At 52.6% G+C, this 17,804-nt stretch overlaps 1 protein-coding gene and 1 long non-coding RNA gene across 5 annotated transcripts in view; one reads left to right on the plus strand and one right to left on the minus strand.

Moving 5' to 3' along the window:
• Positions 1-5,882: 5,882 nt before the first annotated feature.
• On the minus strand, positions 5,883-9,002 carry GATA1 (GATA binding protein 1). The gene is made up of 5 exons (XM_045795466.2): positions 8,783-9,002; positions 7,903-8,280; positions 7,644-7,789; positions 6,945-7,070; positions 5,883-6,399 (listed from the first exon to the last, which is right to left on the minus strand). The coding sequence occupies exons 1-5, from the start codon at positions 9,000-9,002 to the stop codon at positions 6,028-6,030; spliced, it is 1,242 nt and encodes a 413-aa protein (XP_045651422.1). The 3' UTR covers positions 5,883-6,027.
• A 3-nt stretch (positions 9,003-9,005) lies between these two features.
• Positions 9,006-17,804, plus strand: part of LOC123790891 (uncharacterized) — a 91,887-nt gene continuing 83,088 nt past the window's right edge. For all 4 annotated transcript variants that reach the window (XR_015723438.1, XR_015723440.1, XR_015723441.1 and 1 more), the window contains exon 1: positions 9,006-11,286. This is a non-coding gene — a long non-coding RNA (uncharacterized LOC123790891). The remainder of the gene's footprint in view (positions 11,287-17,804) is intronic.

Raw genomic sequence — 17,804 nt, forward strand, 5'->3', positions numbered from 1 at the left:
GGGGGAGTTGCACCCGTGTGCCCCTCCAGCTCCCTCACACGCCTTGTCTCGATGATGTCTAAATATCAGCCCCGCCGGAGGCCGGTTTGCCCTCCTAATCTCCCTCTCTCATTCTTCACCATTTCCTACCGGGCTGTACGCTGGGGCTGAAGAGATAAGCGGTCTGGGGTTCAGCATCGCTGACTAACAAATAGATTGACAGCCTCACTGCCCAGTAGCCTGGCCCTATGAACGTTTTGAAAACCCCAGTCCCACCCTTCTCTTTCCTTCCACTCTTTTCCTACCAGAGCATTTTTTTTTATCCCAGTGGAAGAGGATCAAGTCCTGAGGACCTTTAAACCTCCATGTGCACCAAAGACAACGTGATACAGACTGAGGAACATTCTGGGGTTGTGATGCCTGCAGAGTAATAGAGTAGGGAGCCTCTTAAGATCCATGGCCCATTTTTTCTGTATAGTCAGAAGACAGATTCCCGAAGAGCAGAGGTCAGTCAACTTTTTTATAAAGGGCCAGATAGTAAATATTTTAGGTTTTGCAGGCCACATAATGGTCTCTGTGGCATATTCTTAATTTTCCTTTAAAAATGAAGGGGGCGGGGCAGCTGGGTGGCTCAGCCAGTTAAGCATCTGTCTTCTGCTCCGGTGGTGATCCTAGGGTCCTGGGATGGAGCCCCCGCATCACGCTCCCTGCTCAGTGGAGAGCCTGCTTCTCCCTCTCCCTCTGCTGCTCTCTCTGCTTGTGGTCTCTCTCTCTCTGTCAAATAAATTAAAAAAATATTTTTTAAAAAATGAAGAGACCAGCTGAAGTCTGGCCTTGGCCTGAAGGGTGTAACTTTCTGATCCTGCTGTAGAGTGTCAGTTTTTAGTTTTCTTTATCTGGCTGGGATTCTTTTACAGGATGAGTACAGAGTTTCCATGCTTCCTGAAGAGAGATATTCCTTTTGTGTGAGGACTGGGATTCATGGACAGGGTCAGGTCATTTCTGGTGTCCTACTGGGTCAACCAGTGTTCCTGGACAGAGTGAGGACAGGGATTCCTGTAGTTTCTATAGTTTTGTTCGTCTCCTGATCCAAGCATGGATTTCTTTTTTTTTTTTTAAAGATTTTTTATTTATTTATTCGACAGGATAGAGACAGCCAGCGAGAGAGGGAACACAAGCAGGGGGAGTGGGAGAGGAAGAAGCAGGCTCATAGCGGAGGAGACTGATGTGGGGCTCGATCCCACAACGCCGGGATCACGCCCTTAGCCGAAGGCAGACGCCTAACCGCTGTGCCACCCAGGCGCCCCCCAAACATGGATTTCTATACAGGACAAGACAGTTGTTTTTGGAGAGCTCCAGACTAGGGGCTCCCATACAAGCTCAGGATGAGACTCCTTAGACTGCATTATGAGTTTCCTACGAAGAGATCAGGTGGTCCAGTTCAGGGTCAGCACAGGTGTTTCTGTACAGGTTCAGAGCTACGTTAATGTCGACAGTAGGAACAGTGTTCGTGTCTAGATTCAATCAAGCAATTGTTATTAATTGAGCTGATTTAAAAAAATTTTTTTGAAGATTTATTTCTTTGAGAGAGAGAGCAGGGGGAAGAGCTGAGGGAAAGGGACCAGCAGACTCCACACTGAATGTGGAGCCCAGATGGGGGGCTCAGTCTTACAACCCTGAGATCATGACCTGAGCAGAAATCAGGAGTTGGATGCTTAACCGACTAAGCCACCCAGGCACCCTTGAGCTATATATATATATATATATATATATATATATATATATATATTTTAAAGATTTTATTCATTTATTTGAGAGAGAGAGAATGAGCGGGGTGAGGGGCAGAGGGAGAAGCAGACTCCCCGCTGAGCAGGGAGCCTGACACAGTGCTCAATCCCAGGATTCCGAGATCATGACCTGAGCTGAAGGCAGACACTTAACCGACTGAGCCACCCAGGCTCCCCAGCTGGGCTAAATTATGCTAGCTGCTGTAACAAACCCAGAATTTTAGAGGATTAACAAATAAATATTTACTTCTTGCTCATATAAAGTCTAATGTGAATATTTATTACTGATCATTCAGGGACCCAGGCAACTTCCGTTTTGTGGCTCTGCTCTCTGAATCCTTGGAGTTCTCACTATTGAGCTGGTAGATGGGAAGAGAGAGAGAGTGGAAGATTCCGTGAGAGATTTTTATGGGCCAGGCTTGGAAGTGGTGTTCATCACTTTGCCCATACTCCATGGGTCAGAACTGTGTCACATGTCCACATCTCACTGCAAAGGAGGTCAGAAAAGTGAGTGAGCTTAGGAAAACACAGGTTTGAAGAGCCTATGGCAGTGCCTGCTACAGGATTCTATAAACCCCACAGAGTCAGGATAATGGTTCCTGTACAGGGTGAGGGTGGAGCTTCCAGGACAGGGCCAGGGCCAGGGCTGTCAGAGTCACATCAGGACATCCTGTTTGGGGTCAATAGAGTGTTTCCAGAAAGCGAGGTTAGGAGTGCCTATAAAGGATCAGGTCAGAGATTCCTGTGAGTGGAGTTAAGGATTTCTGTTGAGAGGAAAAGGTTTGCTACAGAGAGTCCAGTCAGAGGGTTCCAGTACAGTTGTAGGCAAGGCTTTCTGTAGAGGGTCAGGGCTATGGAGCTAACACATGGTAAAGACAGGAAGCCCCGTACAGTGTCTGGGTAGGGGGTCCTGTGCCAGGTGAGGCCATAGGTACCTGTATAAGATGAGGTCTAGGCTTACAGTAGAGGGTCAGGACAGGCACCCCTGCCATGGTCAGGAAAGGGTTTTCTTTTCTTCTTTTTTTTAGAAAAGGGTTGTAAGTTCAAGACTGAGGTTCAGGTTAAGAGTTGGATTATAGGGATGCCTGGGTGGCTCGGTAGGTTAAGCGTCTGCCTTCAGCTCAGGTCATGATCCCACGGTCCTGGGATCGAGCCCCGCATCGGGCTCCCTGCTCAGCGGGCAGCCTGCTTCTCCCTCTCCACTGCTTGTGCTCTCTTACACTGTCTTTCTCTCTTCCTCAAATAAATAAATAAAATCTTTAAAAAAAAAAGAGTTGGATTACAGTGGGGTTGGTGGGGCCTGGCTGGCACAGTTGGTTAAGCGTCCAATTCTTGGTTTCAGCTCTGGTTGTGATCTCAGGGTCCTGGGAGCAAGCCCTGCACTGGGCTCCATGCTCAGCAGGGAGTCTGCTTAAGATTCTTTTTCTCCTTCTGCATGCGCTCTCTCTCAAATAAACTCTTTTAAAAAAAAAAGAGTTGGACTAGGGGTTCTTATGGACTCTACAGGTTAGAGTGTGAGATCAGGGATTGTTGTGAAGAGTGACATCAGGGGTCATTGTCAACAATGGAGGCAAGAGCTTCTATATTTAATCAGAGTTCCTGAAGATGTTGAGGCTGGAGTTTCTGCAGAGAGAGCTAGGTCAGTGGTTCAGAACTAGATTTTATTGTGATGGTAGTGTTTCTAAAATGCTGTCTGGGGGGCTAGGCTCCAGTACAGTGTGAAGATAGAGGTGTCCTGTCCAAGGTCAAGGCAGGACTTCTGTAGAGAGATTGACACTAGTGAGGAGGGTCAGGACGGGTGTTTCTTTTTTTTTTTTTTCTCAAGATTTTATTTATTTATTTGAGAGAGAGAGAACACAAGCAGGCAGAGGGAGAGGGAGAAGCAGACTCCTTGCTGAGCAGGGAGCCCGAAGTGGGGCTCGATCCCGGGGCCCTGGGATCATGACCTGAGCCAAAGAAAGGCAAGCCGCTTAACCTTAACTGACTGAGCCATCCAGGCGCCCCAGGACAGGTGTTTCTAAACCGGTGGTACAAGGGCTTCTTTACAGTGTGAGCTCACAGATTCCTAACTGGGCTAAGTCTGAGGTTCCTGTGGCAGGGGAGGACAGGGATTCCTCTGACGGAGAGTGAGGGCTGACACTCCTGTCTAGGGTCAGGATGGGTTTCCTGTTGCTAATTAGAGAAGGGTTCCCTTACAGTGTCAGGCTAGGGCAGCTGTTCTGGGAGGTGAGGACTGGGGCTACTGAGAAACGTAGGGCCAGGCACATTTCTAGCACAGGTTCTGAGGGGTTTTTGTTCAAGATGTGGACAGGGGCTCCTGCAGGGTGAGAGGGCTGGGGTTCTGTGGGGTGGCCAGGCAGGCAGGAGGCTTTTACAAAGACCAGGGAAGTTCTGGACAATCCCTGTAATGAGTGTGGACTGCCGTGATTCTGCAGCAGGCCAGCCTGGCGAGTAGCTGAAGGAGAGCTGTCCTGAGGACATCTACTTACCCCTACTATGTTCAGGATCCGCGGGTCCGCGGTCCTCATCTCTGGGGCTCTGGGGGAAAGCCATAATGAGAAGCAGCCCGAAAGCAAATTCAGATGTGAGTGGATTGAGTGAGTGAGTGGTGAGAGAGGGAGAGAGAAAGAGGCAGCCCAGTTAAGTGTGGGCAAGACTCACGGGGGGGGGGGGCGGGAAGTGGCATCCAAAATCCACTCCTTAAACTCAGTGTGGTCAGGGAAAGTAATGCCAGTTCTGAGCCTTACCTTTTCATTAGTAAAATGAAAATGAAAAGTGCGTAGTATCCTTTCCTTGGAGTATTTTTTTTTTCCAGGTGTTCACGAACCAAAGCAACTGCAGCTTGCCAACCATTGCCTGACCCACATTAAGCACTCAGGAGATGGGGCTGCTTGCTGTCGGGAGCTGCTGGGTAGGATGGAGGCTAAGCCACAGAGCCTGGCTTGGCCCCCTGTCTCCAGCTGTGTGGCCTCCAGCTCGGGATGTCAGCTAACTCTGCATAGGCTCCTACGTACGGGTTTTCCATTTTGGAAGACCAGATTCCACTCTGGGGGGAGCAGTTGGCCCAGGTGAGTTGGTGCGTTGACAAGGGAGTTGGCACTATGGGGAGGAGCTCCCCCACCTACGGGGTCTAAATATCATCCCTAGAAGCTATTTTGTCCTCCTAATCTTCCCCTCTCCTCCTCTACCATTTCCCACAGAGCTGCAGGCTGAGCTGGGCCAAGAGAGATAAGAGATGACTGACAGGGAAGGCCCCCGGACAACCCCGTGGTCCTGCACTGGCCTTCTGACCTTCTTCACGGCTACCATTCCAGCCCCACCCCTTTCCCCCCTTTCCTATCCTGCACGTCTTTTGTCCTCCGGAGGCGAGTCCCTAATGTAGACCCAACTGAAACTCTACATGTTGATACGTTCCGGGAACAAGGACACACAGAGCTGCTCACGTCCGTCAGCCACTCAGAGACACTGTGGCCTGGCACACACCATGTGATCTGTGCTCCCACACGCCTAGAGTGGCAGAGAAATACTGCCGTTACCCGACCCGCAGAGCTACCCAGACGTGCAGACCCTCTGCGGTCACGCTGTTAGCCTCCACACGCCCCTACACACAGCCTGCGTTCAACATTCCAGAAGCATCTGCCCATCCAGTTCTGTGCCCCACACATAGGCCGTCACACCGTCTCAAAGATCACCCCAAAGTGGCAAACAGTCACATCGACATGGCGCCACGTGTTTCTCCTGAGCATGCCGCCATTTACACACACTTCCATGTCCCCTCCTGCAGTCGCCTGGGCCCTGGCTCTCGCTGTCACCTGGTGTCACACACACCGTCTTGCAAAGCCTCACCTCCTCCGTCACACAGTGGATCTAATGTACTCACCTTGTGGTGGGTGGCGATGCACGCCGTCTCAGGCCACCCAGAAGCTGTCACACGCAGCTTCACAAACACTGTTCACAACTGCCTGTCGCAACCCACAATTGTGAAGTGTCACATAGGCAGCCTCGGCTTCCCGTGGCCATATGCTGCAGCCAGACACCATCCTCAGACACTCCCAGACACCCGACCTCCCCCTCCCGTTGTTCTTGACTCGGTCCCACACAGACTCACACGTCGGCTCTCAGGACTTAGGTGGTTTTATTTTACAAAAGCTTTGAAGGTCCAGGCCAGGGGATGGCTGGGGCCCAGAGGGTTGGGTTGTACAGACTGCTGGCTACATAGGAGAGGGACCCCACCCCTGCCCCGACGCCCTGCTCTGCGCCCTCAGGAGCTCAGTGGAGCCACCACAGTGGTGGTAGTGGTGGGAGGAACGGCTCCTGCAGGGAACGAACCCGCAGGGGAACCCAACAGGGGTCCCGGGAAGGGCATGAGGTGGCTCACAGGCCCTGACAGCACTACGGGGCCCAAGCCTTGGTAGAGATGGGCCGTACTAGGTGGGCCCAATGTCAAGCCAGAGGCCACCTCCCCACAATTCCCACTCCCACTACCCCCAGCCACCACCATGAAGCCACCAGCCGGTCCTTCAGCTGCTCCTGTACCTCCCAGACTTGACCCTCGTTTCTTTTTCCCTTTTCCAGATGCCTTGCGGTTTCGAGTCTGGATGCCATCCTTCCGCATGGTCAGTGGTCGGTTCACCTGCCAAAAGGGAGGCTGGGGGTGTTTCCTAACTCCACATCTTTGCCTCTGTGTCTTGACCAGGGAGGCCATATCCATCCCACCTCTTTTTAAGCATGGAGAATTGGTTCAGGGACTAGGGGAACGTGACCCTGGTGTGGTGCAGGGATTGTCCTAAGGAATCCCATGGTTGTGAGACCCTGAGCTTGGGAAAGCCTCTGAGGCTGATGGAGCTGCCTCAGGTTTCAGGGCAGGGGGGTGGAAGTTAGCAGATGGCTGGAGAGGAGGATGAAGGAGATGGAAGAGGAGTGGCAGGAGGGAGTGGAAGGGTGTGAAGAGATGAAGGAATGGGAGGAGGGAGGGATGAGGGCCAAGCAGGAGGGGAATGGAGAAGGAAGGAGGGGGCAGAAAAGGTGGGGAGAGAAGGGGCAAAGGAGAAGAGAGGGAGGGTTATGAGGGGAGGCAAAGGTGGGAGTGCAACCGGAGCAGGGGAGGAGGAAGGTGGGTTGGTGGGAGGAGAGGAGGGAGGTTGGGCGGGGGGGGGGGGGGGACGGGGCAGGACAAACCTGGTGTAGCTTGTAGTAGAGGCCGCAGGCATTGCACACAGGGTCCCCGCTGGCATTTCTCCGCCACAGGGTCGTGGTGGTTGTCTGGCAGTTTGTACACTGGGTACCTGCCCGTTTGCTGACAATCTGGGGGAGAGAGAATGTGAGGATCAGCCCACGGGTGGGGGGTGGAGGACCCGAGAGGTCAGGGTCAGGTTGAAGGCAGGGCTTCCCATGCAGGGTAAGAACAGATGTACTTACAGGACGGTGACTGTGGGTTCTGTATGGGGCAGGGACAGGGCCTCCTGGCCAGGATAGGGGATTTTGGTATTGGGGGTGAGACTCTATCAGTGATTCCCAACTTTGGCTGTACATTGGAATCACTCAGGGAGTTGAAAACGATCCTGAGGCCCAGGCGACACCCTAGGCCAATGAAATCAACATGTCTGGGGGAGGGTGCCAGGCCCCAGTGGTTCAGGGTGTCCTAAGGTGAGTCCCCTCGTGAAGCCAAGGGGAAAAACACTTGCTGTGCAGGGAGAGGGCAGGGTTCCTGCATGTAACCTACCAAGGTAGGTTGAAGATAGGCATTCCTATGCAAAGCTGGGTGGGGAAGGGATGGATAGGGGGAATATGGGTGCTTGTAGAGCAGGAGGACAGGGATCCCTGCACAGGTCGAGAACAGCAGTTCCTGGGGAAGCAGAGACAGGCCTGGGGTCTTACCAGGCGCTTCTTGGGCCGGATAAGGGGCCTGTTCTGCCCATTCATCTTGTGATAGAGGCCGCAGGCATTGCACAGGTAGTGGCCTGTCCTGTCCCGCCGCCACAGTGGAGTGGCTGTTGCTCCGCAGTTCACACACTCCCTGGCCTCTGATGGGGTGGACAGAGGGGATGGCGGTGGGGGAGGAGCCCAGGCTCAGCCCAGCTTTGCCTTGGACTCCCCCCCACACCTCAGCCTCCCCGTCCCTTTTTGGGGACCTCACCACAGGGGGGCAAGGGCAGTGTTCCACGAAGCTTGGGGGAGGAATAGGCCGCTGGGTTGAGGGGGCTCCCGGTGGGAGAAAAGAAGGTACTGGCAAAATCAGGACCCCCGTAGGCGCTGCTGGGGACAGGGATGGATGAAGGCAGCGCAGGCCCCAGTGTCAAGAGGTCTGGACTTAGCCGCTCTGTCTTTAAGGTCTCCAGGAAGCTGCTGCCGCCTTTCCCATCCGGGTCTTCCGGGGCCTGGGGAGGGGAGTCCTCCCGGGTGGGGCACACGGTCGAGGCAGGGTAGAGCCCCGTCTTGCCGTAGGTCCAGCTGGCGTACGGTGAGCCCCCTGGGATCCCCTCCATACAGTTGAGCAGTGGGTACACCTGAAAGACTATTATGGAGGGTGGGTACTGGAAGGAAGGAGGGATCAGTCTAAAGCCATCCTGCTTTCAGGGCGCAGTGGTGCCCCAGAGCTACAGCGGAGAGGCCCAGTCTCTAGTCTTCCCCCAGGCAGCCAGAACAGCTGCTGGCCCTCGGGTAAATCCTGGATCCCAGGCTCACCGGTCACTTTGGCAACTGCGGTAACCTCTCCCCCCATTCCGTTTCCAAAGGGGCTTTGAGGATGACCGTTGGAATTTAGAGCCCCATGGGTCACTTGACAACTAGGGCCACCACCACCCACTTCCGCCGTTGCTTTCCAATGTGGCTACCCCAAGACGGCAGATGGGGAGCATTGGCATTCCCGGGTCTGGGCTCAACGGGCAGGGGGAAGCGACCGGCTCAGCCCTCTGAAGGTTTCCAGCCAGTTTCAAGATGACCTCCTAGAGGGATTCTGCCATGGCAACCGAGACAGCACGGGAGCCGGTGCTAACACAGCCATGCAGCAGAGTTACCTGGGGAGTGCCTGTAGGCCTCGGCATCCCTGTAGTAGGCCAGAGCCGCAGCAGCAGCCGTGGCGGTGCTGGGGGCCGTGGAGGAGGCTGCTGCGTCCAAGCCCTCGGGCCCAGAGGGGAAGAAGACCCCCGACTCTGGCGGCGAGGACACCAAGGCCGGGTCCACGAACTGGGGCAGGGGCTCGGAGGTCCCCAGGGCCCCTAGGCCAGGGAACTCCATGGGGCCTCTGGTGGGACCTGTGAGGACAGGAGGGGTCCTCAGACTCCGAACTCCTCCTCCCCTCCCCATCCCACCCCCTTCCCTCCTTTCTCCTTCTCCTACTCCATTCCCTCAGTCTTTGTAGCCCTCTTTTCCTCCCGCCATCTCTCCCCATCTTCCCTTCCATCATCCCCTCCTTCCTCTGCCCCCTTCCCCTCCCTCCCTCCTATTCCCTCTTCTCTCCTTCCACTTCCCTTTCTTTTCTCTCCCTCCTCCTACAACTCCCCTTCTTTCCCCTCTCCTCTTACCCCTCTTGCTCCCCTTCCCACTCCTCCCTCTCCCTCCTCCCAGACCTCTCATCCCCTCATTCTCTCTTTCCCTGATCCTCCTCTCCCTCCTCTTTAATCATCCACCTCTTCCTCCTTTCCCCTTTCTACATCTCCTCCCCTCCTCATTTTCTCTTTCCCTCCTGCCTGTCCCCTTCCGCCTTCCTCCCCTCCGTTTCCTTCATCCTTCTCCTCTCCCTCCTTTTCTGCTCATCTCTTTCTCCTCTCATTTTCTCCCCTTCTTCCTCCTCTTCTCTCCCTCTAGAGAAGTCTGGGTGGGATGGGCTGGGGTGCAGAGCCAGAGTCCCTTGAGCTACTTGTCACCCCTGGGACCTTGGGGTTCACCCTCTTGTGCTCCCCAACTTCATCCCTATCTGTTGCATCTTTTAACTTTCTCAGAAACCCATGGTTTCCGGCTTGACTCCTCCCTCCCCCCACCTCCGTTGGGTCTGCAGACAGAGGGCCCCCTCAGTTCCTCCCTGCTCCATGGGGGGGTCAGTACCCCCCCACTCCTTATCTCTGCCATCCCCGCCCAACTTTTGAAATCACCCCAAGGCTACTGGCTTCCTCTGAGGAGGGGGACAGGTCTGCCCTGGGGAGGCCTACCATAGTTCTGCTTTCGGGTTCCTTCGGTTCCAACCAGCCCCAGGCCTCAGTTTCCCCAGCTGCCAGATAGGAGGTGGTGACCAGGGCCCAGCTAAGACCTGTGAGATGGTGGCTTCGCCTTTGCCCCTTTGTGTCTGTCCTTCCCTGTGTGTGTATCTGTGTCCCTGCGTCTCTCTCCTAACACTCTCTCCTTTCCAGCCTGGCCCTTGATATTTCTGTCCCGTCTTTCTATGCTACCATGATATGTCTTGTCTTCACTCTCTCTCTCTGCTTTAACGATGCCTAATTTCCCCCCTCCCTTTCTCTGGCTTTCCATGTCTCTGTCTCTGGTTGTCTCTCTCCATCTTTATCTCTGTGTCTTTCACCTCTTTCTGTTTCACTTCTCACTCCTTCTCCAGTCATGTCTCTGAGTGTCTCTCCATCTCTCCCACTCAGTCTCTTTCTGCTTGTTTGTCTCCTCTTCCTCTCTCTCTCTCTCTGCCCTCTGGCTTCATCCCCACACCTGTCCTCCTAGCCCCACACCCTCACCTATGCCCCACTGCGCAGCCCGGGTGAGGAGCCAGAACACGTACCCTTGCCCCCGACTCTCCCTCTCAATCTGAAGGCCTTAGTTTCCCTGTCCTTGGGGTGGGGTGAGAGAGAGAGAGAGTGGAAGGCCCTCTTCACAGCCCAGCCTCCGGGACCCACTGTGCGCACACGCTGAAGGCTGGCTCTGGGGGCGGGGGGTGCAGCCGAAGAGATGAGCCCTTGGCTACGTCCACCACCACCCTCCTCCAGGCCCAGGATCACCGCTGACTCTCCCTGGAGTTCGTGTCTTGCCTCCTCCTCCATTTCCCTGTCTTTCCTCTGTGTCTCTCCACAATTCTTTCCGTCTGTGAGGATCTCTCTTTCCGCATTCACTTCTTGCTCTCTTTCTGTTCCTGGGTCTCCTTTACTTTACTGCTATCTCTCTGTTTCTCCTTTCTTTTTCTTCCTGTCTCTTGCTCTTTGCCTCTGTCTCTTTTTCTCCCCCCCCCGTTTCTCCCTTCCTTCTCTGTCTGCCTGTCTTTAGTTCTTTCTGTCTCTGTCACCACTGTTCCTTGATTCCCCTCATCCTCACCTCACCCCCCGCCATGATCTCCCTCCAGTCCCACTGCCCCACATCCCTGCACCTCGCACCTTGGCGGGTCCAGGGCTGCCCACCCCTCCTATGGCAGGGGCCCAGCCCCCCCACCCCCAGTTATCACTCTCCGGACAGAGATAAAGTTTATCTCGAGGCTGGGGGATATGAAAGCTCCTTATCAGCTGCCCCACTAGAGTAAGTGCTGCCCCAACGGGTAGCAGGCAGCAGGCCGGCACCCTCAACTCTCCCAAGGCCCAGCCCCTCACCCCAGGTAACAGCCCTACCCCAGCCCTCAAGGGAGGGTCTCTTGGGACTGAAGGGAGCAGAGATGGGGTCTGGGGGCAGATGAATCTTGGGAGGCTTTGAGGTGGAATTTGAGGGTCAGATGGGGGGGTGAAGGAGTCAGGGAGTGGTTGGGGTATAGCTGTAGAGTTTGGGGGAAGCAGACACGGGATTTGAGGAGCAGAGACAAATTTGAAATGTCATGTTTTGGGATCAGAAATAGGTTGGAGTAGCGGAAACAAGGTTGGGGATCTGAGGTGACATTTGAGAGCCAGAGAGAACGTTGAGAAGCTGGGGATGTAGTTCGGGGGTCAGGGATGGATTCTGAGGGTCATGGAAAAGTGTGGGGGTTCCATGGGTTTTGCTGGAGCAGAGATGGAGTTTAGGGGTCAGAGGTGGGATTGGACAGGCAAGAATGTGTCTGATAAAGATGGGTTGTGGGAGCAGAGGGGGACTTTGAGAACTGAGATAGAACTGGAGTGGAGAAAGATTTGGGGCCAGAGGAGATCCGAGGGGCCAGAGACATATTTTGGGGCTGAGATAGGGTTTAGGGAAGGTAGGCATGAGGATCCGTGTGGCAGAACAGACTTGGGGTAGTAGACTAGCTGTTTAGAGTGACAGACATTTTGGTGTGCAGGCAAGGGGCTGGGGGAGAGTTGTGGTTTGAGGGGATCAGACAAAAGTCACAGGGAACAAATATGGGGTTTGAGAGGCATAGATGGGGATAAGAGGATGAAGCCAGGGTTTAAGGGACTGGAGAATTTGGAGCAGAAACCAGGATGGGGAGCAGACAAGGGTTTGGGGAGCAGAAATAGGCATGGGGAAGCGAAAGTGAGCTTTTGGGGAGAACTCAGAGACAAACAATTCCAGGTGAGTGAAAACCAGATTAAGGCAGAGCTAGGATTTGGGGGAGAAAGGCATGTTGTAGGGGGCAGAGATGGGGTATGGAGAGCAGAGTTAAGCCATCAGGGGAACAGATATCTTGGAAGGAGAGGATGGGAGTCAGGGCAGAAAGAGGTCGGTTTTGGGGGGTGGTTTCAAGGTAGAGATAGGGGTTGGAAAGACAGATGGTTTGGAGGAGCTGTGAAGGGTTTCAGGGATGGTAGACACTTTGGGGACCCACCGGGGGTTGGGGAGCCCGGAGCAGGCTGGAGGAGTAGCCTTGAGGTTAAGGGATAGCAGGTCTGGGGTTTGCGTTGCTGGGGGCTCTTAGGGGGCTGAGACTGACCTGGGCTGGTTGGTGCAGAGGGTTCGGCCGCTTTGGGGATGTGGCGAGTTCGGTGTGATCCCAGGGGGTGTCCTGGCTAGCCTTGGCCTTTGAGGCTCCCTTCCTCCTTCCCTCCCTCCCTCCCCTCTCCCTCCTCCCTCCTCCCCAGGGAGTGGCTGGTGCCCCAGTGGGTGGGGCGGACCAGGGGAGGGGGCGGGCTCCCTGCTGGTGGGGCACCTTTTGGGCAGTGGGGGCCTTCCTCTGCCCCACCTGCCCACCCCATGGATTCTTGGACCCTGTTCAACTTGGGCTCCTGTGGGCTTCAGTGTCCAGCCAAACAAAATGGGCTGAAGCCAAGATAAAATGAAAATAGCAGATACAGTTTTATGACTCCACTAGGCTTTTCAGTGAGCATTTCCAAAGCACGTCCTATGTGCTGGGTCACGTTCGGGCTTGGGCCCTTATGTATGTCAATCTTCCTGGCCACAGGGAGAGGAGGGATGTGAGTGTACCCATTTTGCAGGCAAGAAGAATGAGGCTAACAGAGGTTCGGTGGGATTTGAACCAGAACCCATGGGACATCTTGATGACCCAGGCCCAGCCTGGAGGCCGGGCCAGGCCAGGGCTGGCGGGAGGCAGGGGCACACTCACTCAGTGCCCCACTGGGGCTTACGCCAGCTCCGGCCTGCCCTGGGGCAGCAGATAAGTCTTATCAGATGGAGGAGACTGTGGCTGTTGGCTCCGCGGTAACAGGCTGTCTTGGGATGGGGGGCGGGGTTGGGGGGGGCACCCAGGGACAGCGGCCTCAACTTGTTGCCCGCCATGCTGCTTTGGAGGCGGGAAACAGGTGGGACCCAGAGTTGCTTTCTCTGTGGGTCCTTGAGGAGTGGGATAGGGTGGGGGAAGGGAAGAAGAACTGAAGGGATAGAGAAGGGAGAGAGGCAGAGAGCAAGAGACAGAAACAGAGGGAGATGGGAATAGGGAGACTCAGGGAGAAAAAGGGACACAGCTAGAGGCAGACAGAACGAGGGTACAGAGAGGAGGGAGAGACACCAAGAGAGCCAGTGACAATTAAAGATCTACAGAGAGAGGCGAAGAGAATGAGAGACAGGATGGAAGGCAAAAGAGCCTGAAAGTGACAGAGGCCAAGGACACAGGTGGAGAATCTGGAAAGGGAGACCAAGACAGAGAGAGATCCATGGACAGAGTCTGGGAGGAAGTCCACGAGACCCCAGGTGTCAGCCTGGGCTAGGCCCTGGGTCATTGGTGCTGGGGTGGGTGGCACAGGGCCATGTGGGTCGATGTGGACCCATGTGATCTGTGGCTCTGCCCTCAACCTGCTGAGAGGGACCTCCGGAACTCCCGCACCTCAGTCCCCACCTTTCTGCCCTGCCCTACTTCCCCCAGAGAGTAAGAACAGTGACGACAACCAGTGTTTCATGCTGACACAGACCCCAGGCCAAGCACTATCTCTGTAAAATCAATGGATGCATCCGCGCACACAGTAGGTGTCCATCTCAGGTCACTGTAGAGCGGGGGTAAGAGCACCCAGTGGTGGCCCCAGGACTCCACAGGACGGAGCATTCTCCTGACCACCCATTCTACAGATGGGGAAAATGAGGCCTGCCAAGGGCACAGGGCACTGATGGAGCCCTGGGTCAGTGGGGCCTGCTCCCTCACCAGCTGCCCCAGAAGGAGCTTGCTATCCTCCTCTTGCCTTCATGGGCCTTGTTGTCCTCATAAGCAAAATGGGAGATTTGAGGAGGACAGAGAGCATGGCTATGACTTTGCATTTATTGAACTCCTGCTGTGTGCCACATCCTATGCTGAGCCCTCATAAGTAAGAAGGGTGGTGAAGATCCCTCTGACTTAAGGGGCGATGTTTTCGGGACTTCTGCTCTGGAGCCAGCCCCCCTCATCCATAGCCTGCCCTGACCACGGAGGGGCCATGTGGCCTTGGACAGGTTACCAGCCCCCTTGGAACCTCAGTTCCTCATCTGTGGAGATGGGGTAATAATAGTGGCCACTCCATAGGGTGATTGGGACAGCTAAATGAGATTTAATCCGTTAAGTGATTTTAACTCACTTGAATCTGAGATCTCAATAAATGTTAAGTACTCTTACTGATTTACTGACTACCTACTGTATACAAGGGATGATACTTGACCCTTTTTTACTAGCACTACTAATTCCAGTAATAACGCTAGTAATATGTGACACGCATACCAATTTTAATTCGTAATCCTAATTTGAATATTGATACTAATCTTAATAGTGCTAGTAATACTGATATTAATTCTAAATCTAATCATTATTCTATTTCTATCCACAACCATACTAATACAAATGCTAATTCTGATACGAATACTTTTTTTTCAGCACTAATATCGTCATAACGGCAGCACTGTTCAGCAAGCCACCCCAGGCATTGTGCTAGGTGCTCTCCCTGCCTAATTTTATCCCATTCTCACCAGGTCTTTGTGGTATAAGTGCGTATAATTGCCCACATCTTCCAGACTGGGAGTGGGCTCAGAGAAATGAAGATGGCTGTCCAAGAGCCTGTGCTCTTTTCTCAGCTCTGACACTGATTTGCTGTGTGATTCCTGGGTAGGCCACCCTCTGAGCCTCAGTTTCTTTGCCTGGATATTGGGTGCAATCATAGAACCCACAGCAAATGTCGTTGAGAAGGCCACTTGAAACAGGTCCTGCCCAGTACGCCATAGATAATGAGCTCTGTACTGGGAACTCTCTTCGTTGTTATTTTTATTAGAAACAGCAGTTGCAACATTGGGAGCAAAGTAGGGAAATCTGTCCTCAGGAAGGTCAGGCCGGAGGCATGTCTCAGACAAGCGTTTGGCCACTGGACTTAGCCTATTTCTTCATAACTGGAGCAGAGAAAGGCCTTGGGAAGGGAAGTTAAGGATGGGGAGTGGGGGCCTCAGAACCCAGGCTCCGTGGAGAGCCAGAAGCCCTGAGGCTGAGGCCAGGCTCACCCCATTCCCTCCCCCATCCCCGTGGAGGGGACACAGGCCCAGAAGTCTGCGGCGACAGTTCAGCCAGCAGGGAGGCAGCTGGGAGCGGGCAGATAAGGGAATCAGCAGGGCCAGGCCAGGCTTTGGGAGAGACCCAAAGGGTGGGGGTGGGGTGTCCGGCCCGAGCGTCCCCTCTGTCAAGCCTCCATCTGAGGCTCAGCCCCAACATCCTCTCTTCCTGGAAGGCTTCCCTGCCTGGTTCCCTTCTTCCTGGCGTCTTCTGAGGTTCTAGAGCTTTGTCCCAGCCCATGGCCTGTGCACTGTTTGTGCCTCTTCCAGACTGGAGTCCACCAGGCCAGGGGCAGATCCTAACTCCCCTTGGTCTCAATCGTGCAGAGAGGAAACGTCAACAAAAGCCTGGCTAAGGAGTCCAACGATTGTCTCAGAACTGGGCTGTTTTGTTTTATTTTTTTAAGAGGAAAGTATAAAGCATACTGTAACAAGCATTCCCCTTTGTAAAACGTTAATATTTTGCCTTATTTGCTTCAGATATTTTTAAAAGCAATGTGATATTAACAGATCCAGCTGAAGTTCTTGTACAAAGTCCATTTTCCTCTCTCCTTCCACTACCTCGAGTTTGGTATTTATCTCCCTCGTGAATATTTTCATTCCATTACTTCGTATGTATGTATCCATAAGCAGCTTAAAATACCAGGGGTTTTCGGCATGGATTTGAACTTGTTCTGCATAATGTCTATGACGTTCATCCATATTGTCATGTGTATTAATAGTTAATTCTTTTTTATTGAGATGTCATTCGCATACCACAAAATTCACCCTTTGAACAGTACATTTCAGTGGTTAGTATATTCATAAGGTCGTACAACTATCGCCACTGTCTAATTCCAGAACATTTTCATCACCCCAAAAAGAAGCCTGTACCCATTAGCAGACATTCCCTATACGATTATCCATCTCCCCGCAGTCCCTAGAAACTACTAATCTACTTTCTGTCTCATGGATTTGCCTATTCTGGACTTTTCATACAAATGGAATCATATAATATGTGGCCTTTTGTGACTGGCTTCTTTGTGCAAAGTTAAACTTTGCAGAAAGTTTCCAAGATTTGCTCACATTGTAGCATGGATCAGCTACTTCATCCCTTTCTATGACTGAATAATACCTCATTGTGTCAACATTCTACATTACGCTTGTCTGTTCATCTGATGAATTGACGTTTTGGGGGTCATGAATAAATAATACGGCTACGAACATTCATATTAAGATTTTTATGTGGACATATGTTTGCAGTTCTCTTGGGCATACACCGAGGAACGGAATTGTGGGGCCGTTCGACGGGTCTCTGTTTAACTTTTTGAGAAATTGCAGAAGTATTCTCCACAGGGGTTCCATGAGGATTCCAAGTTATCCACATCTTCTCCAACACTTGATATTGTTCTCTTTGATTCTGGTCATCCCAGTGGTTGTGATGTGATACCTTGTTGTGATTTGATTTGATTTCCCTAATGATTATTGACATTGAGCATCTTTTCATGTGCTTGTTGGCCATCTGTGTATCTTCCTTAGACAACTGTCTATTCAAATCTTTTGCCTGTTTTTAATTGGGTCGTCTATATTGTCGAGTTGTACGAGTGCTTTATGTATTCTGGATGCTAGGGCTTTATCAGATAATGTGATTTGAAAACAGTTGCTCCTATTTTTGGGCTGTCCTTTCACTCTCTTGTGTCCCTTGAAGTGCAAAAGCTTTTAGTTTTGATGAAATGCAATTTGTTTTTTCTTTGGTTGCTTATCTAAGAAACCATTGCCTAATCCAAAGTCAGGAAGATTTATGCCTGTGTTTTCTTATAGAAGTTTAGTAGTTTTGGCTCTTACATTCATGTCTTTTGATTTTTTAAAAAGATTTTTATTTATTTATTTATTTATTTATTTATTTATTTATTTATTTGACAGGGAGAGAGAGACAGGCAGCAAGAGAGGGAACACAAGCAGGGGGAGTGGGAGAGGAAGAAGCAGGCTCCCAGCGGAGGAGCCTGATACAGGGCTCGATCCCAGAACACCAGGATCATGCCCTGAGCCGAAGGCAGACGCTTGATGACTGAGCCACCCAGGAACCCCTCATGTCTTTTGATTTTTTAAAGTTAATTTTTATACATGGTGTGAAGTAGGGGTCTAGTTTCATTCTTTCACGTGTGGATAATATCCAATTGTCCCAGCACCATTTGTTGAAAAGACTGTTCTTTCCCCCATTTAATTGTCTAGGCACGCTTGTCAGAAATCAGTTGCCCATAGTGTCCGAGTTTATTTCTG

The sequence above is a fragment of the Ursus americanus genome, chromosome X (genome assembly GCF_024610735.1).
Source record: "Ursus americanus isolate L20-20 chromosome X, mUrsAme1.1.p, whole genome shotgun sequence".
NCBI lineage: Eukaryota > Metazoa > Chordata > Mammalia > Carnivora > Ursidae > Ursus > Ursus americanus.

What these genes read in the sequence shown, in the direction of transcription:
- GATA1 (XM_045795466.2), bottom strand. Translation starts at nt 9,002, where the DNA reads ATGGAGTTCCCTGGCCTAGGGGCCCTGGGGACCTCCGAGCCCCTGCCC. An exon ending in ACTGCCCTTGCCCCCCTGTG is followed by an intron (nt 7,790 to 7,902) that starts GTGAGGTCCCCA and finishes CCACCCCATCAG; the next exon opens with AGGCCAGGGAGTGTGTGAAC. An exon ending in TCTACTACAAGCTACACCAG is followed by an intron (nt 6,400 to 6,944) that starts GTTTGTCCTGCC and finishes CCCTTTTGGCAG; the next exon opens with GTGAACCGACCACTGACCAT.